The sequence below is a fragment of the Muntiacus reevesi genome, chromosome 4 (genome assembly GCF_963930625.1).
Source record: "Muntiacus reevesi chromosome 4, mMunRee1.1, whole genome shotgun sequence".
NCBI classification, from domain to species: domain Eukaryota; kingdom Metazoa; phylum Chordata; class Mammalia; order Artiodactyla; family Cervidae; genus Muntiacus; species Muntiacus reevesi.
This window is the reverse complement of record NC_089252.1, coordinates 62,898,666-62,925,206: the sequence shown is the minus strand read 5'-3', so window position 1 is coordinate 62,925,206 and position 26,541 is coordinate 62,898,666. Positions and strand designations below refer to the sequence as shown.

At 38.8% G+C, this 26,541-nt stretch overlaps 1 protein-coding gene across 3 annotated transcripts in view; it reads left to right on the top strand.

The window, feature by feature from the left end:
* The window catches only part of AZI2 (5-azacytidine induced 2), a 33,503-nt gene that overhangs the window by 381 nt on the left and 6,581 nt on the right, over positions 1-26,541 (top strand). For 2 of the 3 annotated variants that reach the window (XM_065932907.1, XM_065932909.1), the window contains exons 2-6: positions 18,262-18,482; positions 19,835-19,960; positions 20,457-20,556; positions 21,665-21,813; positions 25,321-25,379. In XM_065932907.1, the coding sequence (XP_065788979.1) occupies positions 18,267-18,482; positions 19,835-19,960; positions 20,457-20,556; positions 21,665-21,813; positions 25,321-25,379 (650 nt within the window). In that variant the 5' untranslated portion in view covers positions 18,262-18,266. Of the gene's footprint in view, positions 1-34; positions 166-18,261; positions 18,483-19,834; positions 19,961-20,456; positions 20,557-21,664; positions 21,814-25,320; positions 25,380-26,541 lie in introns of those variants that run through there. The other variant, XM_065932908.1, reaches the window with a different exon arrangement.

The window sequence follows — 26,541 nt, the reverse complement described above, 5'->3', positions numbered from 1 at the left end:
GTGAGGCGCTTTGGTCCGGCAGAGGGTGCGGACGGTGGGACCACTCTCCGCTGTCGGCGCCGGTGGAAAGAGACGCGTCGTTTCTCCGAACCTTGGCGGGGGTGCCCAGCCGCTAGGCTTCCCACCAGGGGTGCCCACCTGGCATCTCGAATCTCGTCCCCTCGCGTGAGTCGGGCCGGGCCCGCTTGGCTCTCGCCTCTGCCTAATGTTTGTCTTCTGCCCGTACTGTGGTGTACACGGGCCCCTTCAGTTTTATGTCATCCAGTGAGACCGCATTTAAATTGGAAACCAAAGAGGGGGACGTGTGGCTTGGGTGGGCTTGCCTTGGGCGATGGACATTACATTACTCAGGACTAAGAGTGCATAGTCGTTGGTTCTCCAGTGTCTAACCTATGTACCCAGGGTGGTTTTCCATCATTTGTTGAGTGACTGCCACATACCAGATAGACTGAGTCCCTCATCCCTACCAACAGATACTCGGAAGTGAAAGAGAAGACAGAAACTGAACTACAGATGAAAACAGATTGGTCCAGCATGTGTTAGAGATACGCTGAGATGACCAAAGTCAGTGACCTATTAGGACTGAAATTGATCCATGCCTCTTAAACCTAAAAGACGTTTGCTTTTTTACGTTTTGGAGTTTTAAATTGGCTTGAACAAGATCTCAAGGCATGGTTTACGTTCCAGTTCTCTAGAGTTGTCATATCTAATTCACCAACCTTGGGGGGGAATGGTGCAGCCTTCCCAGGTTTGTTATTTTAATGCGATGTTTATAAAATGGGAAGTTGTAAACAAAGGTAAGGTTTTAATGTTAAAGAGACGTAGTGAAATGGGAAATGCACTGGATTAAGTGAGAACATTAACTCAAAATCTGAGTGCTGAATTTTCTACTTACTCTCTTGATACTAGGTAAGAAACCAAAATCTCTCCATTTTCCTTATCTCTGAAATGGGAATAATGCTTCCTCTCCAAGGCATCAAAGCAGTTTCCTGGAGTTTGCTGGCTGTAGAGTCAGCTAGCCATTTTTTCATTACTGGCTCCCACTGTTTAAATGGTTCTATCTGTTATATAAGGAAATTCTTCCTCATCTGGTAGGTATTATGTAGATTTAATGAATTGTTATGGGAAGCAAGTGAGCTACTTCCCCTAAAAGTCAGAGCACACTGCCTGACATGCCAACACAGAGTGTTGTCATGATTATTAAATGATGTTATGAAGTACTTCATAATCCTTCAAGTAATGAAATCAGTGTAATTTCATGTTTTTTCTTTCTTTTGGTACATGTATTCTGGATTAAAATACAGTTGTCTTATCACCATGAGAGCATTACGCTCAGTTGCGTATTATACTTTATGAAAGGAAAGAAAAGTAGACTGCCTTTCACATCTATGCTAACCCAGAAAGAATCTTATGATTCCTTGGCCGTACAAACTGATTTCTGAACTAAAGCAGTTGGTGAGATAATGCTGAGGGTTGTAAAAATAATAATGGGATTTTTACTACTGTATATCTGATGTCGAGTACGTTTTTGGGCTTTCAGGGTCTTTGAGTGGTGAGGTACATAGATTAAGTGGTGGTGGTTGTTAAGTCGCTCAGTCATGTCTGACTGTTTGTGACCCCATGGACTGCAGCTGCCAGGCTTCCCTGTCCTTCACCATCCCCCGGAGCTTGCTCAAACTCATGTCCATTGAGTCGATGATGCCATCCAATCATCTCATCCTCTGAGACTGAGTTATAGTATCTTGAAAAAAGGCACTCGATGATCCCTTCTTTATAAGCTAGTTAGACCATTCCTTCCCTTAATTCTTTCATTAAAAATAGAGAAAGAAGTAAGTATTGGTTTTCCTCTGTAAGACTTAATCCTTGTTCTGTAGTATCTTGACTGATCTGATGAACTGATCTTATGAAGTAGGGATAGTGTGGCTTTTGAGGATTAGAAAGATGATGAGAATTCTAGATAAGATTCACGTAGGAGGCAATGCGAAGTTGAGGGAAGATCCTATTAAATAGGCCTTGACTCAAACCCTAGCTCTATTATACTACCAGGTGATTATAGACACATTTACCTCACTTCTTTAAGCCTCTGTTTGCTCATTTGTGTGATAATACCTTCCCAGTCAAGTTTGGTGATGACATATTATGTGTAGTATATCTTTTACTTAATTCATAGTAAAACTGAATTCTGTTTTAGGTTGCCATACTGTGTTTGCATTAGCACTTTGTTTTCACAATATAGAAAGGCAGCATCTGAGTGATGTTGTTCAACCCTGGCATTTTCCCACAAATAGTGGGAAAACTTAGATCTGGATAGGTAAACTAATCAGTAATCAAGGTGTCAGATCTTAGAGTCTAGGCTTCTGAATCTCAGGCCAGTGTTTTTCCTACTACTGAGTTCTGCCTTGTCCAGATTCTTATTGGGAAAATAAGAATCCATTTTGTGTTGCCTCTCAGAATGTGGTATTAAGAATACACATTTGAAAGATGGCTTATTTGGGTTCACATTTGACCATTGCTGCTGATTCTTTATGTAGTTGTCAGTAAGGTATTTAATTTTTCTAAGATTTGTTTATATATTAGAATGATAGTACCTACCTGGGAAATAGGAAAATGCATATACAGAAGAAACGGTCCTCTGTCCTAATATTATTCGAGCCCACTGGGGATTGTAGTCCAAGAGACAGTCTTTCAGAAAGCTCTGCGAGGTCAAAGCATAGTTCTATAAGTTTTTGAGACGGAGGATTATACATCAAATGACATATTGACAGTTCATACAGTCCAGATCCAAATGTACAAAGTAAGTGGTCATGGGTCATTGTGGCCTTTTACAAGATTAAGAAGGAAGTTATTTCCTAAGGAGTTCTGGTTAATGCAAATGCACAATACAGATTAAAGGAAGGGCGGAGGCTCAAAAGGGTAGAAAAAAATTTTATGTTTAAGTATTTCTTGTCTTGTCATAAAATATGAATGTTATTTCGTCAGTTCCCCCCCCTCTTTGATCATTAATTTTTTGGTAGCATTTGGTGACCAAATATTTGGTTCCCTGATGCCAGGGCGATTGCTTACATGCCCTAGGTCCATCATGTTCTTTGGCATTGGGTCTTAATAGCTCATTTTAGGGAGTTGTACCAGTAAGGTGTCTGGCAAGGACTAATGGTCATTTCCAGTGTCTGATAGGACTTCTGCCAGTTCTGCCTTGCAACTGCATTGTGCATGTTCATTAATCTATAGAAAACTATATATGTGATCAAAACTGACAATAGGAGAACTATCCTGGCAGTTCAGTGGTTAGTACACTAGTTTCCACTGCAGCGTTTGATTCCTGACCAGAAAACCAGGATCCTGCCTACCATGCTACATGGCCAAAAAATGGGGGGGAAAATTGACGATAGAAGTTAACAGTGTCAGTAGTAAATGTTTAGGCCAAGATCCTCCTAAAGTAAACCATTTTCCTAGTATGTTTTCTAAAGTGGAAAGAGGAACATTCAGAGTGGAAATATGACTCTTCGAGTATATTATAAGATGGGTTAACAAATATCTTGGCTAAATGGTCTTACTGTTGGAAAACTGATAGAAACCCCACACATAAGCATTAAAGGCAAATTGGCAGGGTTTGTTTCCGCCAGAGGAAGCCAATTGTGCAGCTTTCTAACCAGCCTGGAGAGCTCTGGGGCCATAAACTTGTTCCGTAAGTCCATTAGGTTCATTAGGAGCTACCCAGTATTTAGCATGTAGTGAAAAAGAGTGTTTATGTCTGGGTTCAGAACAGGCATCATTAATTGGACAGGTAAGAAGGTCCCACGTAGTGGCATTAGAAGTAATGGGTAGGTTGTATAGTATTAGAATTACTTCTAAATAAAATAAAGGCCATCCAGTTAGAGCCTTGGAAAGGAGAGATCCACCAAGGAAACCTAGGAATATTGGACATAGGTCCATGAACCTATGGTTTGTTTGGCTTGATTTTTGAAACTTGCAAATAATTGGGCCCAAGGAAGAAATACATTGGGTTTATAAGCAGAAGTGTGAGCGATTGTCAAAGTATTAGTATGCAGGCCTGGTGTGGCTATTTGGGTCAGCTCTCTGCTTCAGGTGTCGTTTTTTCATCCTGGTCTGGTGGTGCTGATCCTACTTAGTCAGTCGCGTGTCAGAAACAGGAGTTACAGTTCATTCAGGAGTGGAGGCCTGCTATGGGCCCTGTCCTCCATAGCTGTAAAGAGTCTTTTGTTGATGTCTTTTCCAGTGTGCATAATCCCTTGGTTGCAAGTCATGGTGAGATCTTCATTCAAAAATAGATTATTGTGATAGGCTTTAGAAACAAACATAGAGTGTTGTCTTAATAATTCGATTTAATTTTACAGTAATATAACAAGAAGTCATCTAAGAAGTGAGTCTTAGGCAGTAAATATATATTTAAAAAAACTCAATTAACAAAACTAGAATTGAATATCCACTGATGCATAATCTTTTTCTCTGTGAAATTACCTTCATAACAACCAAATATAGCCAAATTAAGACTTACTTGTGAAGTAAGTATGGTTAATTGACCACATGCTCAGTTGCTCAGTGGTATCTGACTCTTTGTAACCCTCTGAACTGTAACCTGTCAGGCTCCTCTGTCCTTGGGATTTCCCAGGCAAGAATACTGGAGTGAATTGCCATTTCTTTTTCCAGGGAATTTCCTGACCCAGGGATCAAACCCACATCTCCTGCAATGGCAGGTGGATTCTTTACCAGCGAGCCACCTGGGGAGCCCGATTGACCACACAGCCTCTTATAAGTAGGCTGTATCGGAACTTTTCGTAAGGAATCTTGGATTAAACCTTTTAAAGGCCTCTCAAGGCCAGATAAATTACACCAAGAGTTTGCCACAGATTCTTCCTACAGTATCTATAGATTTGGGTGAATTCCTCTCTTTGAGGTCCCAAAAATACCTGAGGTTCGTGCACCTCTTAGATGGGAGCCTTCTTTATTTACCTGATAAAAGTGCTGGAAACCTAAGAGTTTCCAATTCCTGGAGGGATCAGGTAGAAAGAAAAGATGTGGTTGCATGTGTGCTCAGTCGCACAGATGTATAAGTCTTAACTGTGTTGAATTTTATTTCTGACTTTGCAACTCAATGGACTGTAGCCCACCAGGGTCCTCTGTCCATGGGATTCTCCAGGCAAGAATACTGGAGTGGGTTGCCATTCCCTTCTCCAGGGGCTCTTCCCCAACCCAGGGATCAAATCCAGGTCTCCTGCATTGCAGGAAGATTCTTTACCATCTGAGCCACCCAGGTGGAACGCAGTTCAGACAGAGGATACCGCAGTGGGCACTCAAAGCAGGGTAGACGGGAGCAGTAGTCACATATGTGGAATCTTGGTTCCCCAATCAAGGATTGTCAGTTTTAAAGAGGTTTTTTTGTTGTTTATTTTAGTTACCTTCTATAGCATGAATATTTAATTAGCCCTCTACAACAAATCTTTCAGTGAGGCTATTTTGGAATTTTGAAGCCTTTTGGGGCTTTTGCATATCAGTTAAAATCCATGGCTGGTTCATGTCAATGTATGGCAAAAGCCACTACAATGTCGTAAAGTAATTAGTCTCCAACTAATAAAAATAAATGGAAAAAAAATATTGCCTACAAACTAAAAAAAAAAAAATAGATAAAATAGTTTGAAATGGGAATGCTCCTGAATTTTAACAGTTTTCAAATCTTTTTAATTCAAAGGAACCAAGGAGCTCACCCTACAACTATTTTCTCCTTTTATAATTCAATTTTAGAAATGAGAAAAACTTTTATTTAAATTTTTTAGTTTTTAAATTGTGAAAGTATGATAACACATTTATAGGAGACTTGGAAAATACAAAACAAACTTACGTATAGTTCCACTTTATATTGCAATTATTTAAGTAGATAAACTTAAATTTTTAGTTGGAATTTCAATGTGAAGCTCTCAAAAATTAATAGAATGAGTAGACAGAAAAGTAGAAGGATATAGTAGACCTGAAAAGCCCTATGAATCAATTCAACATAATTAATATTTATACAGGTTTTATACAAATTCTGTTCAAGTTCCCAGGAGACACTGGAACATATCCAGGGACATAAAACAAGGTACAAAAATGTCATGGTCTAAAGATATTGAAATATACAGAGTCTGTTCTCTTATCACTGTGGAATTATGTTAGAAATGAATATCAAAAGATACTTGAAAATAACTCACATGTTTTCAAGTACAATGTGACAGTTTTCCAAGAGAGATCTTTGACTTAGCCATTGAAAGCCTCAAGAAGGTTAAAAGACTAAAACACAGAGGGTGATTGCAGAGAATAAAGTATTTAAATGAGAAATTGATAGGAAAGATACTTTAAAAACCTCATGTATTTGGAAATTAGATGTCCACTTTTAAATAATGGATGTATCTAAGAAGCCATAACAAGGAAAATTAGAAAATATTTGTAACAGAATAAAAATGAAAAGAGAATTTATCAGGATTTGTAGCATGCCACTGAAGGTGCTCAATGCACCTGAATGCAATGTGGAATCTTGAATAAAGTAGGAAAACAATAATGGACACTAGCATAAAACTTGTGAGATTTGAATAAAATCTGTACTTTAGTTAATAATAGTTTTGTTTTTAATGATGTAGTATTTCTTGATATTCTCAGAATTGGATTAGAAGTTTCATGCCTCATTCAAATATTTTTTTAAAAATCACTAAAATAATAAGCTTTCTATACTTTTAGCAGTATTACTAGATGCCAGAATAAATGGAGTTTTGAATGAATATAATTCAAAATCTATTATTCTGTTCATACTTGGTCAAACAAATGGAATCATCATAAATTTTTTAGCTAAGCAAAAATTCATGTTTTCTGAAGCATATATATTGTACTATACTATATGTATAGGTATGTATATATGTATGCAAAAGCTTTTCTGCCACACTTGATAAAGGCTTGAGAAAGAACAACAACAACAAAAAAGGAGAAATTGGAAAATATAAACTAAATGAAATGGGAGCACTGAATATGAAATAGAAAAAGTGAAACAAACTAGAAAGAACTAGATCATCATATAGTCCTGTTGTTTGTAAACATGGCTGCTCATTAGAATCATACCTAGAGCTTTGGAGGAAAACCAATACCTAGGCACCTGTATTTTTCAAAAAAATTCCAAGATAATGCTCATGTGCATCTGGATTTAAAAAAGTGATTATAGGTTTTTCTATTAAATGGTAGCTTTAGTGATACAGAATTCTATTATTTTCTGTTGACCAATCATGATACAGTGGTAGGTATTGAAATGAATAATAGTTATATAATCACAATAGTAAAATATGTTTATCAGTTTTCACAAAAAATAAAATTGCCAACCATAATGGAAACATGATTAACCTAACTGTATAAAATAATTACAACCTCAGGGGTTAAGTAGAGTGGAAGTGCATACATGCATATGTTTTCATCCACACAGCCCAGTGTTTGTCTTTGGTACATTTAATCCATTTACATTTAAGGTAATTATTGAACTATATGATCCTTTTACCATTTTCTTAATTATGTGGAGTTTATTCTTTGTAAATCTTTTCCTTCTCTTGTGTTTTCTGCCTGGAGAAGTTCCTTTAGCATTTGTTGTAAAGGTTGTTTGGTGGTGCTGAATTCTCTTTAACTTTTGTTTGTGTGGAAAGCTCTTGATTTCTCTGTTAAATCTGAACAAGAGTCTTGCTGGGTAGAGTATTCATGGTTGTAAGTTTCCCCTAATCTCTTTCATCTCTTTAAATATATCATGCCATTCTCTTCTGGCTTGAAGAGTTTCTGTTGAGAAATCAGCTGAAAACCTTATGAGAGTCCCGTTGTATGCTGTTTGTTGTTTTTCCCTTGTTTCTCCTGAGATTTTTATCTTCCTCTTTACTTCTGGCAGTTTGGTTACTCTGTGTCTGAGTGTGGTCCTCCTTGGGTTTGTCTTGCCTGGAACTCTGCACTTCCTGAGCTTGGCTGACTGTTTCCTTTCCCACATTAAGGAAGTTTCCAGCTATTATCTCTTCACATACTTTCTCAGGTCCTTTCTTTCTCTCTTCCCCTTCTGGGACCCCTATAATGTGAATGTTGGTGCATTTAATGTTGTCCCAGAGGAGTCGTAGGCTGTCTTCATTTTTTTCTCCCCTATTCTTTTTCAATATTCTGTTTCACAGCAATGTTTTCCACCATTCTGTCTTCCGTGTCACTCATCTGTTCTTCTGCCTCAGTTATTTTGCTATTGATTCCTTCTAATGTATTGTTCATCTCTGTTCTCTAGCTCCTCTAGGTCTTTGGTAAACATTTCTTGCATCTTCTCCATTCTTTTTCTGAGATCTTGGGTCGTCTTCACTATCGTTATTTGGAATTCATTTTCTGGAAGTTTTCTATCTCCATTCATTTAGTTCTTTTTGTGGAGGTTTGTCTTGTTCTTTCTTCTGGGAGTTAATCCTCTGCCTTTTCATTTCCATTAACTCCTGTGGTTGTAGTTTTCAGTCTGGAACCTGTGGGATTGCAGTCTTCTTGCTTCTTCTGTCTGCCCCCTGGTGGGTGAGGCTGATGGGAGGGACTGGCTGGGAAATCTGGACAGCGTCCTGCCCAGTAAAACCTTAATCCAGTATCTGGTGAGAGTGGGGCTGTGCTGCCTCCTTGCTGCTTGTTCAGCCTGAGGTGATGAACTCTATGGTATGCTCAGTGGTGACCTCCAAGAGGTCTCACTTGGCAGGGGGCACCTCCTAGGACTGCATCTCAGTTCCCCTGTCCCTGTGGCGGCCACTGCTGACTCACACCTTCACAGGGAGGTCTGGTTCAGTCTCCTCCCGCTGAGTCCTGGTGCATGCAAGATTTTGTTCGTGCCTTCCAGGCGTGGAGTGTCTGTTTCCACCCGTCTTTTCAAGTCATGAAATCAAATCCCGCTGGCCTTCAAAGTCAGATTCCCTGAGATTGCTAGTTCCTGCTGACTAAAAAGATGCACACCATGAGATTTCTGAGGTAGGTTGTATTTGGGGCAAAATGAGGACTACGACCCAGGAGACAGCACCTCTGGTAACTCTGAGAAAGTCAGAGGCCGAGGAGGAAAGTCAATATAAAAGATTTTGGTGGAAGGGGAGTTCAGTGCAATCAAGCCCTTACTTTATGAAAGGTTTTTTGCTATTTACAAGGAGCTGATGTCACCACAAAGGGATTTAGTGCTTTTCTAGGTGTGAAGAGATATAAGGATATCTTGGGATCATGAAATAATTTCCTGAAAAATAAGTATCTAAAGACCTGTTATACCAGTTTCCCTGGAGCACAGAGTGCCTCACTCTCCACCCCGAATTCAAGGGGTGTTGAACGTCAGCAGCTGCAGCAGCACAGGGTTTAGCCTCGGCAGAGGCAGATGTCAAATGCCTTTGTTGTTGCTCATTCACTGGAAAATGCTCTTGGCAAGTGCCAATTTGTAGCGGGCATTCCTTTGCTGGGTCCCCAGGCTGGGGAGCCTGACGTAGGGCTCGAAATCTTTACAAGAGTGGGAGAACTTGTCTGGTGTTATTGTTCTCCAGTTTGTAGGTCACCCATCTGGCAAGTGTGGAATTTGACTTTATCGGGATTGTGCCCCTCCTCCTGTCTCGTTGTGGCTTCTCCTTTCTCTTTGGTTCTTTGGTGGGTTCCATTGTCGTTCTGTTGATGGTTGTTCAGCTGCTAGCTGTGATTTCGGTGCTCTTGGAGGAGGAGATGATCACAGATCCTTCTACTCTACCATCTTAATTTGATCTCTCTAAAAATGAGAAAAGGTCTTACCACTCTTGTTTCTAGTAGACCTTGAAGGCAGGGTTCCAGGCAACAGACTGACAAGGTGAGAATTCACCTTCTGCTGGCCTCTCTAACTGTGCGTGCAAAGATCAGGTTTGGACTGCTAAAAAAGAGCCCCATGTTGGCTGTTACAGGGCAGGATTCCTTTATTTCCTAATGAAGGAAGCACTTGTAAGCGTGTATAAACCCAGCTGGTATTCCCATAGATGGCAGTCCGTCTAGGAGCTGTTTGGTCTTTGAGCAGAGTTTCCCGTTATCAGTTTGTTAGTTTAGTGCAGATATGAGACGTGCTCTGAACAGCTCTGTAAGGATGGCACGTGGATGAGACGTGTGCTGTTATCCTTGGATCAGTCCCACTCCTAACACTTCTCGGTTCTCCCCGCCTGCAGGGTGTCCTCTGAGAGTGCTCAGGATGAAACAGGTCTCTGTGGGGCTCCCGGGCAGGAAGGCTTTCTTGATTCCAGCATCTGCTGTGAGTTCCAAAGGGCAGATGCTGAACTGTTGCTAGTGCAATGATCCCGGAAGGGAATGGGTTTAAAGACGGGATGGGCAACCAAGAACGGCAGTGCAGCCTTGGAGCAGGGGCCTGGTTCCACCTCGTTTGCGCGGTAACAGTGTCTTTAAGTTCTGTGAGATGCCAGCATTCTTCATACCAGAGGAAGCCCACCTGAGGCTACATTAAAGGGACCAGGGAGCTCACTGGCAAGATGACCTGAGACCAGATTAGTGGAGTACAGGCCTTGCACACTCCCTAATCTCACCAGCGCCTCCGCCCTTGAACCATTGCCCTGAAATGCCTCATTAAATCTTCCTCAGCTGGGAGACACAGTTTTCAGGGTAGGAGCCTCCTGTGTCCCTTTTCCCTGGCAAAGCAGTAAAGCTAATATTCTCTTCTGTTGGGTTTGCCAAGAGGTTCATTTAGATTTTTCTGTAAGATTTTGTGGAAAAAACCCAAACTTACTTTTTGGTTAACCCCATTCTTCACTCAAAGCCCTGTCTCCAAGATTTGATTTGGCACCAGTTCACAGAGGCCCAAGTTTGTGGCGTCAGAGCGCAAGACGACGGGCCTTTGCAATGTGCACCCTTGGAAGAGCTGTACTTACTTAATGGTTGTGTTGCAGGAAGGGGGACCCCTTCCAGGGCCCGAAACTGGGCTCTTGTCTAACACTCGGAAATGAATTGTCCGAGGAGACACATGTTGACAAAGCAAGAGATTTTATTGGGAAAGGGCACCCGGGTGGAGAGCAGGAGGGTAAGGGAACCCAGGAGAACTGCTCTGCCGCGTGGCTCGCAGTCTTGGGTTTTATGGTGATGGGATTCATTTCCGGGTGGTCTTTGGCCAATCATTTTAATTCAGAGTCTTTCCTGGTGGCGCACGCAGCGCTCAGCCAAGGTGGATGCTAGCAAGAGGGATTCTGGGAAGTGGACGGACAGGTAGTGTCTCCTTTCGATCTTTCCCGAACTCTTCCGGCTGGTGGTGGCTTATTAGTTCCGTATTCCTTATCAGGATCTCCTGCCATAAAACAACTCATGCAAATGGTTACTATGGTGCCTGGCCAGGGTGGGCGGTTTCAGTCAGTGTGCTTCCCCTAACAGTTGCAGGACTGCAGCATCGTGAGGGTTGGTCCTCAGATGCTTGCGCTAGGTTCTTAGGAGCAGGTGACTCAGCGGGATTAACTCAGTCTCTCATTTCACTAGCAAAGGTTTGGTTCAGACCATATATTGACTTGTTTTTAAAATTTAAATCTAACAAAAACCGTAGGTCCCCTGCCTAGGAAATTCACGGTCATCCTTCAGACTTAATAAGGTAAAACAGCTTGAATAAAATTTTTAAGATCATCACTAGAGTAATGAGACCCAGATATCAGGAGAACTCACCAGAACGCCTGAGCTGGTGGGGCGCGGTGAGCCCATGCTGGTTCTGAGCACTGGTTCAGGGTAGACTCCAGGTGTCCTCTGGTGGGAAGATATGCGTGTCAGTGAAAGGGTGAGCAAGTCTATATAAGAAAGAAACGGAGAATGTTATTCGAGCCAACCTGGAGTCTGTACCGGGAGACATTCTTTCAGAACGCTTTGAGGACTGCCCCACTTATTGGAGGTCAGAGCATGGTCATATTTTTGAAACAAAAGGTTGTACTTTAAGTGATGTATTATTGACCATTTATTTACAGTCTGAATCTGCAGATGCAAAGTGAGTAGTAGGTCGTGGGTCATGGTGGCCCCTTAGAAGATTTAACAAGGAAGTTCTGTCCTAAGGAGGTTTGGCTCACGCATATGCACAGGGAAGGGAGAAAGCCCAGCGGGGCTGAAGAAACGTTCATGTTTAAATTTTTCTTGTCTTGCCTTAACACCTTGCAGGTTTCTCTGGCTGATCTAAGAATTAAATTGACACGAGGTAGTTTAGCAGGAGAAAATAAAAAAATTTAATAACACGTGTATACACGGGGGAGACCCAGGAGAACTGAGTAACTGGACAGAGTAACCAAAGCCCTCACTGAGAGAGGAAGGGCGGAGAGGCAGGCAGCCTTACAGATGGAGATTTCCCGTGTAAATGTAAATGTTTCTTACAAAAGGGTAACTACTGCTTGGTTTTCATAGTTTTCCCCACCTCTGCAGTTTCTTAGGAAATGACCAAAGAGACATATTTTGGTGGCAAATTCTGCTTACCTCCTATGGGGAAGCACTTGTATGTGGCACATGGTTAGTGATCAATAAATAGTAAATACTAGGATGATTAAATATAACAGGATAATATTTTTTTCTGGAAAAAAAACTAATCTGGTGTCAGAAAATAATTCTATGTTTTCTAGTCTCTCACCTCATTATATACAGCATATCTCAACTGAGGGTCGTCTTGGTGTTGACTGTAGCCAAGCCTGACATTCACGGTCTCCCAAAACAATCCTGATGAGTAATGCTTGGATTTTCCCCTTGCCGTCCCTCCTGTGGTCTTTAGAGACTGCTCTTCTCTTTCTACCACCTCCTCTGGCACGTTGTCTCCCTCTTTCTCCGTTCACACTGGCGATGTTGTGATGTGTAAGAAATGCACGTGTTCTCACTCAGATGACCAAAGTATATTTCACATACACATGTGGTCTTCATCCATGGTTCCCTGACTCATGGGAGCATCTTTTGTCCTAATGTTTGGTCTCATTACTCAGAGCAGACCTTCCACCTTGCCTGGATTTGTGTTAGTGAGGTGACTTTTGGAAAACACCTAAGGTTGGGGGCTGTTTACCAGAGGATCTCCCCAGCTGAGTAGAGGATTAGCACTTTTAGTCCCACTGACCTGGGCCATTGAGGTGAGTGTCAGAGAGGTTGAGTCAGTTTCCAGTGATTTAATCAGTCATGCTTATGTAATGAAACCTCTATTAAAAACCTAAAGACGAGCGGGTCAGAGAGCTCCCAGGTGAGTGAACCAGAACATTTTCAGTGCCCAGTGCTGGCTGCCAACCCCACAAGGGCAGAGGCTCCTTTGTTCAGCACCTCACCCTGTCTATCTCTACATCTGCTATTGGTTCATATCTTTTAATAGTAATCAAGTGGGTATATGGGTTTGAGTAATCAATTATAAGGTCATGAGAACCTCTGCTTTATAACCAGTTGGTCAGAAGCACAGGTAACTATCTGGACTTGGTGATTGGCATCCTGAGTTGGAGGGAACCATGGGAACCTCCAGTTTGCAGCCGGTCCCTCAGAAGTACAGGCAGCGACCTGGGCTTGCCGCCGGCTTCTGCAGTGGAGGCAGGCCGTGGGGCTGAGCCTGTGGAGTCTGATGCCCTGTCCAGTAGACGGCGTCTGAGCTGAGTGGAGGCCCCCGGCTGGTGTCCAGAGCACTGGCAGTTGGTGGTGTGGAAATGCCGCCGCCTCCGCATTGGAATTGGGTGACCAGAGCTCCTTTTAATCATTCTTGGGAGTTTTATTGTTTAATACCACAGAGTATATTCCTTAAATTGGAATGGGACTTAAAATTGTGTAATACCACAGAGTATATTCCTTAAATTGGAATGGGACTTAAAATTACAAGGACTGATCACTGACAGTTCAGCTTAATGTTTTTTACTCCAGCATTCTGATTTGCATAGATCTGTATTGGAGCCTAGCGATCAGTAATTTTGAAGAGAACCCCAAAGGTAGTTGTCTAAGATTCTAAGGTAGTTGTCCATTCGTCACTTTGCAGACACTACTCTTGGTCAGCTCAGTTTTTTAGAATATTCTTATACAAGACAGTTTTTTTTGGTTGATCATTCTTTTCTTTGATAATGATATCCTGCTCATGGCACTCACTTTTTAAAGATTAAAATAAACACAGTTTGTTATTTTAAGGTAATTTAAGTTATGGTAAATAAGGTTAAATTACAGCATATGGTAAAATGTGACAAATTTTAAAGCTGCCTTGGTCTAGTTTGTTAAGTTTATAATAGCCAGTTAGGCTTTTACCCTTTATCCAGAAAATCAGATTTCCCCAGGCTAATACTTTGGATGTTTGTGAATATCACAGATACTATTTACATCACAAGGTGCATAAAACTGAATCTGACTTCACTGTGAGTGGACTGCTGAAGCTCCCTTTTACTTCTGTGTTGCAGTGAGGTCTAGGATGGGTGCTTGCATAAGCAATAAAGCCAAAGGTCACACATGGCCCATTTTGTTACTTTGTAAGCAGATTTCCTTTCAGCATGGTGATAAATACAGTGGGCTACCAGCCTTGTATTATTTGGTGTCTTTTTAAGACCTCATTTTTCCCTGGTCCTGCAGCTTTTACTCTCTAGGAATTGGGTGTGTATGAAGTCACACAGAAAGCATTAATGTTTCTAATACTTGCTTGATCTTATATTTGTTTTTGCAAGGATAGAAATTAAGTCTTTCATTTTCATTTGTAATAAATTTGAATGGCAGTCACTGGAACACTAAGCTTGCTGCGTGGCACTGGTGAGTTTCCTCTGCTGTGTTTGGCTGTTTCTCATGTTTTTAGGACAGATAACTAGTTCTTCAGGACAGCGGATTCTAAGTCATGGTTAGAGTATATAGAATAATTATATAAAACTTGAAAATATTTTTAGGCAAATAATATTGTCTTATATTTAGAGGGAGGCCATATGCAACTTTGGGTGATTTATAAATAATAAATAGGCAACAGATGTAACTATATAAAATAAGCTATCTGACTACATATTTTGTCTTAAAAATAACCAGTTATCATACTTTATCGAATGTGACATTGTTAGGTCATTACACTCCATTCCATTTAAGGTACTTAAAAACCTTCCAAAGGATTCATAGTTTTGTAGTTCTTGATGAATTTAGTGTATAAATGGTTCATTGGGGACGGAAAAGTATTAATATTTCAGGCTCTAAAATCCGTATGTTTGTGCTGATCTTGGTTAAATTTCATAATCTTTATGGGCCCCAGTTTTCCCAGATGTGAAATGGGTCCAACAAGATTTTCCTACCTCATAATGATGAGGTAGGAAATTAATTTCTCACTAATCATGAGAATTAATTGGGATAGCGTTTGTGAACTACTTCATGCAGTACTCAGTAGTTCATTTGATTGTGAATATGTTTTATAGTTGTTGTATATGTGTTCTTCACATTCTTGACTCATATCCAGGTTTTTCTTGAAATTCCACAGAATAAGGATCAAATCCTATAGTCTCTTTATTATAAAGGACCATCTTCATTGGTTTCAGTTCTGCTTTTCCAGTCTCATCTCCTATTATTCTCCTCCTCACCCCTTCTTCCCCTACTCTCTCAAGCCTTTGACCTTGTTACCACTGCTGGCAGCCAACTGTTAAAAGTTTAAGCACTGTAAGTACATAACCACCCTCTTCACCTGAGAATGCAGGGTCACTTGATATTTCCTGTTATCTTTGAAAAATCCTCCTCCTCCCCACCTCTCAGTCTCTATAGCATTCTATATTATTGCAAATATATTACTTCCCTTTATGGCGTAATAATTATTTTACTGCCCAGCCATCTCCCACACTGGGTTTTCCTTGCTGAGTAAAGGATTATTTCGTGATAAAAATGAGTGAGTAGGAAATCACACAGCTGACCTAGTTAGAACTTCGTGCAAAGCACAGGCATATAGGCTCAGATCCTCAAGGTGCACAAACTGGGGGACACCATCTGTTTCAACTCTGTGGAGCAATTTGACTTTCTCCTTTAGTGGGGGAAAGAAAAATTGTTCCAGTTGAATAAATCCTGTCTATTTGGTGGGCTATTAAGATATTATGTATATTAGATATCTAAGATGAGCACAGTTTTACCCTTCCTTACGCTAGACGGCATCCTGTCACTTACCCTAGCCGTTACTCTTACTCTGCTGTTCCTCATTTAAGACATAATGTGTATGTGATAGAGTCTTAGATGGAAATGTACATGCACACTTGAGGTGTACAGTATCATATTTCCTTTTGGACAGAAAATAAGAGGATTTCAACTACTATCAGCATGATTGGAATGATGTTTACTGTTATTTCGGAATAGAGTTGAATCCAGAGAGGAGAAAGTAAACCCTTCAAGGGAAGAAAACTTTACCTCTTCATCCATCATTAGGAGAAAGTGCAGTTTGCGCTAGCAACAGCAGGAGTTAATTATGGTCATGAGGATCTACCACTTCGGGGGGATATAGCAGGTCTTACCTCTTAACTTTTTTGATAAACTGAGAAAGAATCTAACTTAAGAAAAGGATTTGCCCTACATGGTTAGAAGTTTTTAAATTGGTCTTGGTGAAGAGTGATTAAAATGGTAGCTTTCACCTACTCGTACTTGTAGTACAACACATTTATTTTTTCCTAACTTTCCTATAATCCTTGGTATAAACAAATCACTGGACATGTCAAACTCTGACTTTACTTGGGAGCAGTTGGAAGCTTTCGGTTATAAAATCAGAAAAGCAAATACACAATGAAAGAACAAATCCAGAAAAACACACAGACCGTTTCCTTAATTTTCATGTTGTCTGAAATAAAGCAAAACAAACTTTACAGACTCAATCACTTTATTGTATACCTAAAACTAAGAACATGTGTAAATCAACTATACTTCAGTAAAAAAAAAAAAAATTTAATAAACTATACAGTGGAGAAAAGACAGTGTTTTCAGTAAGTGGTGCTAAGAAAAGTGGACAATTCATGTAAAAGAGTGAAGTTACAACATTCTTGAACATCATATCCAAAAATAAGCTTAAAATAGATTAAAGACCTAAACGTAAGACCTGAAACTATAAAAGAAGAAAACAGTCAGAATGCTCTTTGACATAGATCATATAGCAATTTTTTTTTTAATCTGTCTCCTAAAGCAAAGGAAACAAAAGCAAAAGTTAACAAGTGGGACTTAATTGTGAAGCAAAGGAAATCATTCACAAAATGAAAAGACAGCCTACTGAATGGGAGAAAATATTTGAAAATGATAGAATTGATAATGATAACGTCCAAAATAGCACAACTCAGCATCAAAAAAACAACCTTATTAAAAAATGGGCAGAAGACCTGAATAGACAGTTTTCCAAAGAAGATATACAGATGGCCAACAGACTTGGGGAAAGATGCTCAGCATCATTAATTTGAGAAATGCAAAGTCAAACTACAGTGGGATAGAATGAGACTACAATTCTGACATCTGTCAGAATGGCCATCATCAAAAAGACCACAAATAACAAATGTTGGCAAGAATGTGAAGAAAAGAGATCATCTGTACACCATTGGTGGGAATGTAAATTGGTGCCGCCACTGTGGAAAAGAGTATGACGCTTTCTCAAAAAAGTAACAATAGAGTTACCGTGTGAACCAGCAAGTCCACTCTTGAGTATATATCCCAAAAAGGTAAAAACACTAATGAAGAAAGATAACACACACCCCAGTGTTCATAGCAGCGCTATTTACAATAGTCAAGACATGGAAGTAACCTGTGTCCATTGACTGATCAATGGAGAAAAAAGATACGGTGCATATGGACAATGGGATAAAACTCAGCCATAGAAAAGGAGATTTAGCCGTTTGCAACAACATGGATGAGCTTGGAGGGTATTACGCTTATTGAAATAAGTCAGAGAAAGACAGAATCTGTATGGTGTCACTTATGTGGGGAGTCTAAGAAATAAACTAGTGAATGTATAACAGGTAAAAAACAAGCTTACAGGTATAGAGGGAGAGCTAGTGGTTACCAGGGAGCAGAGGGAACGGGGGAAGGGCAAGACAGGGACAGGCGATACAGACTACTGCGTATAAAACAAGTGATCTGAAAGGATATATTGTACAACACAGCAGATATAGCCAAGGTATTACAGCTGTAAATGGAATATAACCTTTAACATCTGAAACTTACATATACATCAACTATTTCAGTAAGAAAAAAGAAAGGAGTTTTTAAACATTTCAGCAGTATTCGTATTATTCTCGCAATATACTTTTTTCTATGTATTTATTCAGTGAGACATTTCTGTTTTATGTTTTTATTTTTAAACAGCTGTCATGGATGCACTGGTGGAAGATGATATCTGTATTCTGAATCACGAAAAGGCCCACAGGAGAGACCCAGTGACTCCAGTCTCAATATATTCAGGAGATGAATCTGTTGCTTCACATTTTGCCCTTGTCACTGCATATGAAGACATCAAAAAACGACTTAAGGATTCAGAGAAAGAGAACTCTTTCTTAAAAAAAAGAATCAGAATTTTGGAAGAAAAGGTAATTTGTCTATCACCTTCATTGTGTTTACGACTTAATAATTCAAAGTATTTGAAATTTTAAATATTTATTTGGTCTGTCTTCCACCAGATTTCCAAAGATAAGTCACTGCTGATCTCAAAACCCTGGGCATTTTGCTTGCCCTTCTGTGTTTCACGTATCATAATGCTTGGTGGATGGGTGCAGAAGACGATTTAGCAACATGAAGGGATTCAAGTTCAAATGTTTTTCTTGCCTCTTTCAAATTGCCTTACCTTCCTAGCTGTGTGTATTTCATTCAGGATGTTTAAACCTATGCAAAAAATGATATATCAAGAAAGGAAGAAGTTCCTGGAACTTTTTTTCCAATAATGTGTTTAACTGATGAATTAATCTCCTCTGTTTATACCTTTCCCATGCAAAAACTGTATATCCTAAATATTGTGAAATACATAAGCCAGGTATCTGATTCAATTCTAAATCCTCAGATCTGCTTTGCTTATGTATTGGGAAGTCTTCCTCACTCATCATTTACTTTTTTTTTTTTTTTCATCATTTACTTTTAAAGTTTAACTTAGTTCATGTTTCTTCAAATCATAGTTATGATCCTCAGCTCTTCAGTGTAATGTGTTACAGACAGCAGCTTCCACAAAATGAGAAGGAATGATCTAACTGTAGAAACTTGAGGATGGAGTTTGGTAGAGCTTGACTCATTTGCAGGAAGTAAGAAAAGGAGGACTCAGTTGTAAAAATAATTGATTTCTTAGTATTCCTGTGAATTTTCTTTAATGACTATTAAATAAATTTGCGACATACTGGGATAGAGTGAAAAAAGATAACATTTTGGAGTTTGTAGTTAGGTTTATTGTAAAAGTCAATAGAAAAATGGGTAAGTAATATTGGAAATATTTCTGTACTTTGTGATCAACAATCCTAATAATTTGTTCTGCAATAATATAGAACTTAATGAACTAACACTTCTATTCCTTAAAGTGTCAAGTACACACTAAATTGATACTCACTTTTCCGATGATGGAAACTAAATAGTGTGTTTCAGCTTGGAAAACAGAGAAGCGCCATAAAAGAATGATGTACTGTTTTAGTATGATGAATTATTATAAAAGATACAGCAAAGTATAAGATACTGATTAGGAAAAGCATAAAAGATTTTTAAAAATATCTATTCTATGCTTTTTACTTTCTTAATCACTAAAGCGTAATTGTGTAGAAGTGAAATGTTCACTTAATTGTAGTTCAGACTTTATTCCCTGCATTAGTGTAATTAAAGTGAGTTGTGGAGCCATCAGAAGACTGATTTATTCGCTGATATCGAACATCCTCTTAAGCTTTGTCTTCTAATTTTATGCCTTTAGCTTATAGGAGCTCGAAAGGATGAGGAAACAAGCTCTGTGGGACGAGAACAAGTAAATAAAGCCTATCACGCGTACCGAGAGGTCTGCATTGATAGAGATAATCTGAAGAACAAACTGGATAAAATGGTAAGTTGGTCTGTAAAGAATGGTATCTATATTGCAAATGAGTTTTCTCCTTCAGGAGGTTTAAAATTAGAAATGAGAGATATTTACATTTATTAGACAAAAAATTTGCCTGCTCAAGGCAAAAGCAGAAAAATTTTTAGTAGGAATATTTGTTACTTCTATACAAAATAAGTAGTCGGTTTGTAATGATGTTTAGGTCTTAAGTACATCTAACACCACTAACTTATTTTGAAAAATTGTGACTCAGTAGAGTTTGTCACTGTTTGTTTTTTTTTAAGCCAGTGAAAAATGTCCTAAGTTAGAAAAAGAGATTGGTGAAAACTGCATTCTGTTGCCCACCTTGCTTTTAAAAGGCTGGAATCTGTTTTTTCAAATCTGCCTGAAAATGAATATATAATATAATACCATATAATATATAATATTATATATATAATACCATATAATATAATACCATATAATATATGACTGTAATGTCACGTTTTCCCTACTTACCTAGAATAAAGACAACTCTGAATCACTGAAAGTGTTGAATGAACAGCTACAGTCTAAAGAAGTAGAACTCCTCCAGCTGAGGACAGAGGTGGAAACTCAGCAGGGTAGGCCACTTACTTGTTACAGATATTCTACCACAGTCAATACGGTTTTCCACTCGTGTGATAGCCACGATCAGTTTTCTGTGTCTGTCTGCTAAGGACGTATTTCTTAATTTGGGGACTTATGTTAATACCTGTGCTCTGCTTTTACCAAATATCAAATCCTTTTTAACTTTTCCTTAGGTGTAAATTGCACTTTTCCTAGAGAAAATTTGATGGTTGATTCCAGGCTGGTTTGTGATGAAGTAGATGAAGAAAGGAGTACAATAAAGCCTCTTCCCCACATCAGATACCCTGTCAATGGAGTAGTTACAGTTGCTTTTTTGTTTGTTTTAATCCAGTTTCTGAAGGTTGTTAAAATGTGCAGCTGAGATGCTATGCTGAGAAGTTAGGAGTGGGGGTTGGGTACTAGCCGCCCCCATGCAAGCAGGCTCTGATGAAACAGCTCAAGACTCGGCCTCTGAGAGACGTAATGGGAGGTTGAGGTGGGATCTCTCATGGCAGGCGAATGGGCCTTTTTCTGTGGACAGAGTCTAAGGAACTAAGTCCTGAGTTCCTTGATAAGGGTGAGGGTTCCTTATTAAGGGTATCCCTTAATACAGATAAGGGTTAGTCTGTATCCAGTGTTGTTGCATTTGTACAGTGGAATGTTTATGAATGAAATTGTTCAGAAGTCATGTTTTAGGCCCGATGGTCCAACTTTATCCTTTCCACAAGGACTGGATGGAATGATTAGCTGAGTGAGCCTCAGCTTACTCATTTCATTTCATTCTGAATCACTGTCTTAACCTTCACATATATATGTGATTAATCTGTCATTTCAGCATATGCTTGATAACGTACTAGATATTTTAAAGTTTCAGTCTGACAAATTTGCTGTTTAAACAGAAAATCAGGAATGGGGTGATGAATACATTCTATTGTATAAAATAAGATTGCTAATATCTTAGTATAGACACTTGAAAGTACTTATTATCTTTCAAAAACTTACTAATTGTAAATGTTTTATATTGGTTTTTCTTTTACCTCCATTTTACTAACATAATCTTTTTTGAACTGCAACCCATGTAGAAGTCAGAAATAACAATTTTAATGTCCATCGTTTTTGTAGTGATAAGAAATTTAAATCCTCCTTCATCAAACTGGGAGGTGGAAAAGTTAAGCTGCGACCTGAAGATCCATGGTTTGGAACAGGAACTGGAACTGATGAGGAAAGAATGTAGAGATCTCAAAATAGAGCTGCAGAAAGCCAAACAAACGGTACTACCGAATCACTGAATTGAGAAATCCATCGGGCTGTGTGCATCCTATGTAGGATTTATAACTAGGTGTTAGATCACAGAGTCAACATAAATTGTAACTACTTAGAGAATTATATTCTGTGAAAATTCACCTTTATCTTCCCCTTTAATCATTTTTGCTAAAATTTGGTAACTGTATACTTTTATCATAATTCCAGAATTACATCCTTTTGTTGTTTAAAAGCTAATTTTTTAAAAACCTTATTAGTTAAATTGTTGTTTCAGCTTCCTTTCTTTCAATCTCCTTGTCATTTTTTTCTCTGTAAAGTTTAAAGAAAACTCAAGTTTTAAGTTTTCCATTTTATTTAACTTAATAATTTGATTAATTTAGACATACAAGAGACGATTTTTAGAATTATTAAAACTTTTGAGCATCCACTAATTCTCAGAAGCACTTCTGGAGCAACTTTAGTTTTCAGCAGATAGCTGAGAATTCAAGAATTAGGGGCAGGCAGGGAAAGCAAAACAGAAAACCCTGCTGAGCTGTGAAGGTGTGTTTAACCTGAAGTCACCCCCTGAAACACAAGTTGCCTCGCAGATCATTCAGAGTTTGTCTGCTATTACAGTGACCCCTGATAAAGTGGAAATACCCACTGTAAAAATTACTCTCAACTCCTGTTAGAACCAAAAGAATTTTTTTTCCTACTTGACATCTGAAATTGGTTTTCCTAGCTTTGCACCTGTGACCACATACACAATTCCTTCAGCAGCTCCAGCATCTTGTCCCACAAGCCCAGTCGCTACTTTTTTTAAAAAGATGTGCTTGGAAGAAAAGATCAGCACCTTGAAGGTCTGAATTACAATTGTCAGCATATACATTCTACTTGAAATAATTCAGTAGCTTTAATAAATAATGGATATCTCCTTATCAAGTAGAAAGCAGTACCGTAGAGTCATAAAAACTTGGTTCTTAATTGTTGTATTGCTTATCAATTGTGACATTAGCAAAGTCATTTAACTGTTGTAACTTGACACTGACTAGCTACTTTTTATGAAAGTTAAGTTAGGTAGTATGTGAAGCAGCATGGTGCCTAGCACATAGTTTATTCAGTAAGTAAATGTGTTTCAAATATAGTCAGTTTAATCCAGAAAAGCGGCACTTTAGGGGGTCTATCTGCGTAAGGCGTGTGTCTGTGTACCTGTGTTACACAGTTAAGTTCTTACTATTTAATGTTTTCCAGTAGGTGGCGCTAGGGGATTAAATTTGCTTTTAGGTTAATTCATCTTTCACAAATCACAGAAGGACTTTTAAAGATAGAAGAAACGTTAGAAATCACTTGTCCTACTGCTGATGAAATTGAATCTCAGAGACTAAGAAACTTTAAGAGTTGAAGGTGAGATAACGGAGCAATTTTTATTTTTTGAGAAAGGAATTTAAGATGTGGTCCTTCCTTCATAAGAATGGCTAGGGGAAGGGAAGTTTAAAGTAAAAAATGTTCACAGCCAAAGATGAACCGGGGAAAGATGGAGTGGAAATTTATCAAGGGTTCCAAGTTTAAATCTTGATATCGTGGGATGTGTACATTCAGTCGTTTCAAAGATGTTGCTGTCAGAGTCCTCTTGGAACATGGGAGTCAAAGAGCAAGCCAAGGAGAGAAATTTATGTTCATATGAATAATCTTACTTAAATCTTCTGCAGTCATACTTAAAAATATTTTTAAGATGGTACTTCCTGTGAAACATTAATATCTCTGAAGTATGAAATAACATCCTATATGGAAAGAATAGTGGGGCTTTGGGTGGCTTACTTTTTTTAAAGTACTTCGTGAGCTCAGTAGATGGTGTTTGATATTAATGAGGTCAGGGTTTCAGGCTCAGTTCCACTATGGGCCTTTTTTACTTTCTCTGTCCTCCAGTTTTCAAGCCATTTGTATTCAGAACAGTGGGACCTTTGAGAAAAAGACACTAGGACCGAAGTGTAGGGAACCCTGGTCGTAAGGAGTTGGTATAGACGTCGGTGGCGCCTGGTGCCCGCGCCGTTAGAGAGTCACTGTTTGCTGTGTGGATTGGAGGTTCTGAGCAGTCCTGGAGTATAGGAACCTGGAGCAGTGTTTCCCAGGATTTTGTAGCTCTGAGCCTGTTTATGCGAAGCTTCAAACATCAGATGGCAGGAGTTGAGAAACAGATCCATCACTGCTTTTAGAACATGGCAGCTAGTAACTGGCCAGGACAGGGTCTTTGCATGTTAGAGACAGTTCCTTTGTGCTTTTTGTTACTTTACATTAGACTTTTCTGAACTGTTAGGTGATAGCTGGAGAAATACTTTACCAACCCAAACTTCTTGGTGTTTGGTTTTTTTTAAATTGGTTTTAAAAAACAAGGTTTCCATTATGCATATATGTATAAGAGTCAGACACAACTTAGTGACTGAACAACAAATAAGTATACTGTAATTTATACTGTAGTTAAAATGTGTATTTTTAATTAATTATACAGAGAAACTAAAAGAGACTTGATCTGATTCATTTCCTGTGAGGAAAGGAAAAGGTCCAAGATTATGTCCTTTATTCGTGGTCAGACTTCCTCTGACTCAGGGACCAGTTCTGCTTCCCCGTTCCATAGGCTTCCTTGAGATGCAGCTAAATCATTCGCAGCATTTAGGTTGTTGTTTTCTGAACAGTCAGATCCAAAGACACTTTAACTTCTATACTACATTTTGATGATTTACATTCCCAGATTTAGAGGACTCATGAATTCCTTTTGTGCTTTTTAGTGTTCCACTTTAAAAAATATCATTAAATGATACACAAAATGGTAAAATGAAGTCTAGTTCTCTTAGTTTATACTGGCCACTTCTGCTAATAGAATGGGTGTCTGTGCTAGTCATTTTTATTTGTTCTAGACCTTGAATTGAAATGCATTACAAATAGTGTGTCATAGAATTATCTTAAATGTATTAAATTCACTTTTAGATACAGTTTACAGGTTCTTTTTGTCATATGTAACCTGAATTACTAAAACTTGAAAGTATATAAGGACTCTATATAAAATCCTTTCCCTATCATTTTCTTATGGAAAGAGGACATTTATGCTGTTCTTTTAAACAGTAACCTGTTAAACTTGAGTACTTTTTTGTAATAATACCAAAAGTGAAATACCAACAAACTTCCATTTTCTGATGGAATTGTGTTATACCTTGAAGAAACAGCAATTTGATAAATGTTACCATTTTTGGAGTATAGATTTCAGGTTAGTGTCTTCAGAAATATATTTTGTACAATTTAAAGTTCTTTTATGTGAAAGCAAGTGTATTTTTTTTTTAAAGAAAATTAAAGCATTAATGACTTAGAAATAGTTTAGAAAGATCTGGCACAGATTTAGAGTTACTTTATTAACATTGAATATAAGACCTACTATGTTACAGGTGTTTTCTGTAAAAGCTGAAGCATATGTAGAGTAGGAAAGTACTGAGAATAAATAGAAGCTAATGATTATACCTTTTAAACTGTTTTTTAAACAATGACAGGCTCCATCTCAGGAAGACAATCTGAACTGCAGAGATCTGCAAAGACTGAGCATTTCAAGGTAAGAACATTCTTCAGCATTCAGAAATAACACCTTGTTCTGTCGACCACTGTGTTAGGTACTTTTATGATTTAACCTGAAAAACAGATCAACACTATTGGAGTACTGCATGAAATCTCTGCTCACTGTGTATTTATAAAAATATCTAACTGTTCCTTAACAGTGGGCTTGAACTTGACGCGTAGAAAGGTGCATATTATCATGATGCCTTAGATAAAATTTTGAACATTCAGTACTGTTTGAGATAGAATATTCGGGAGCTAGCTGTGTAGAAGTATTCTGTAATAAATTCTGAGTTTTACATGAAGATTATGCATTTCCATATGTGGCAGTATCACTTTGTTTTAGGGCTTGGACAGCCTTAGTCTTTAATGTGACATGACTTTTAAGAGAGCCGTCTTCTTGGAATAAGACTACAGGTAGCTGTCAGGTGTATGTATGTTACTTTAGCCCTTTGTTTCTTAAGCACATATATCATTTTAATTTCGGTAACATAAGTGCATTGTTTTAGCTGATGATTTTTTTGTGCTGTGTTAGCACCCCCTCTTTTCATGGACACTTCCACCCAATGAAACACACACATTTGACTTCATTGTTGGATCATTTGGCTTCCAAAATTTACTGAATGATCCCGTACCTATTCCTCCTGTCAAAAACCCAGTGGAGAGAAACGCTCAGTTGGGAAAACATCTGAATGAAAGCCTGTGCAGCCCCTCTTCAGATGCAGGGCCGCCCCTCTGCAGGTGTGGGGGGCCGGCAGTAAGTATGTAGGCATCATAGGCCAGCATCTGCTCATCCCTGCCATGCCTCCACTTGATGCCTTCCACCTTTACCTACACTCACAGTAAGGAAGTGTTTCATTTTTAAAACATGCGCCTAGTACACTGTCCTTGTGAATTCTTTTTCAAAGATGTCTTCTGTGCCAAACTTACCATTTTTCCTGTCAACCTAGGTTTCCCTTTATTAATTTATTGTATTTGTCATTTTTATAAGCTTCCTTAAACCATTTTTTGGAAAGAGGCATGTTAGAGTAGGTCAAATAAAAGGGCTTATGTAAATAGTTTCTTAGAAGTACATGGGATAGAATAGGCCCTGTATCCGTTCATGGGCAGCATTACATAACTGGGGTCACTTCTTTTGAGAATAACGGGAAAAGCTGCCC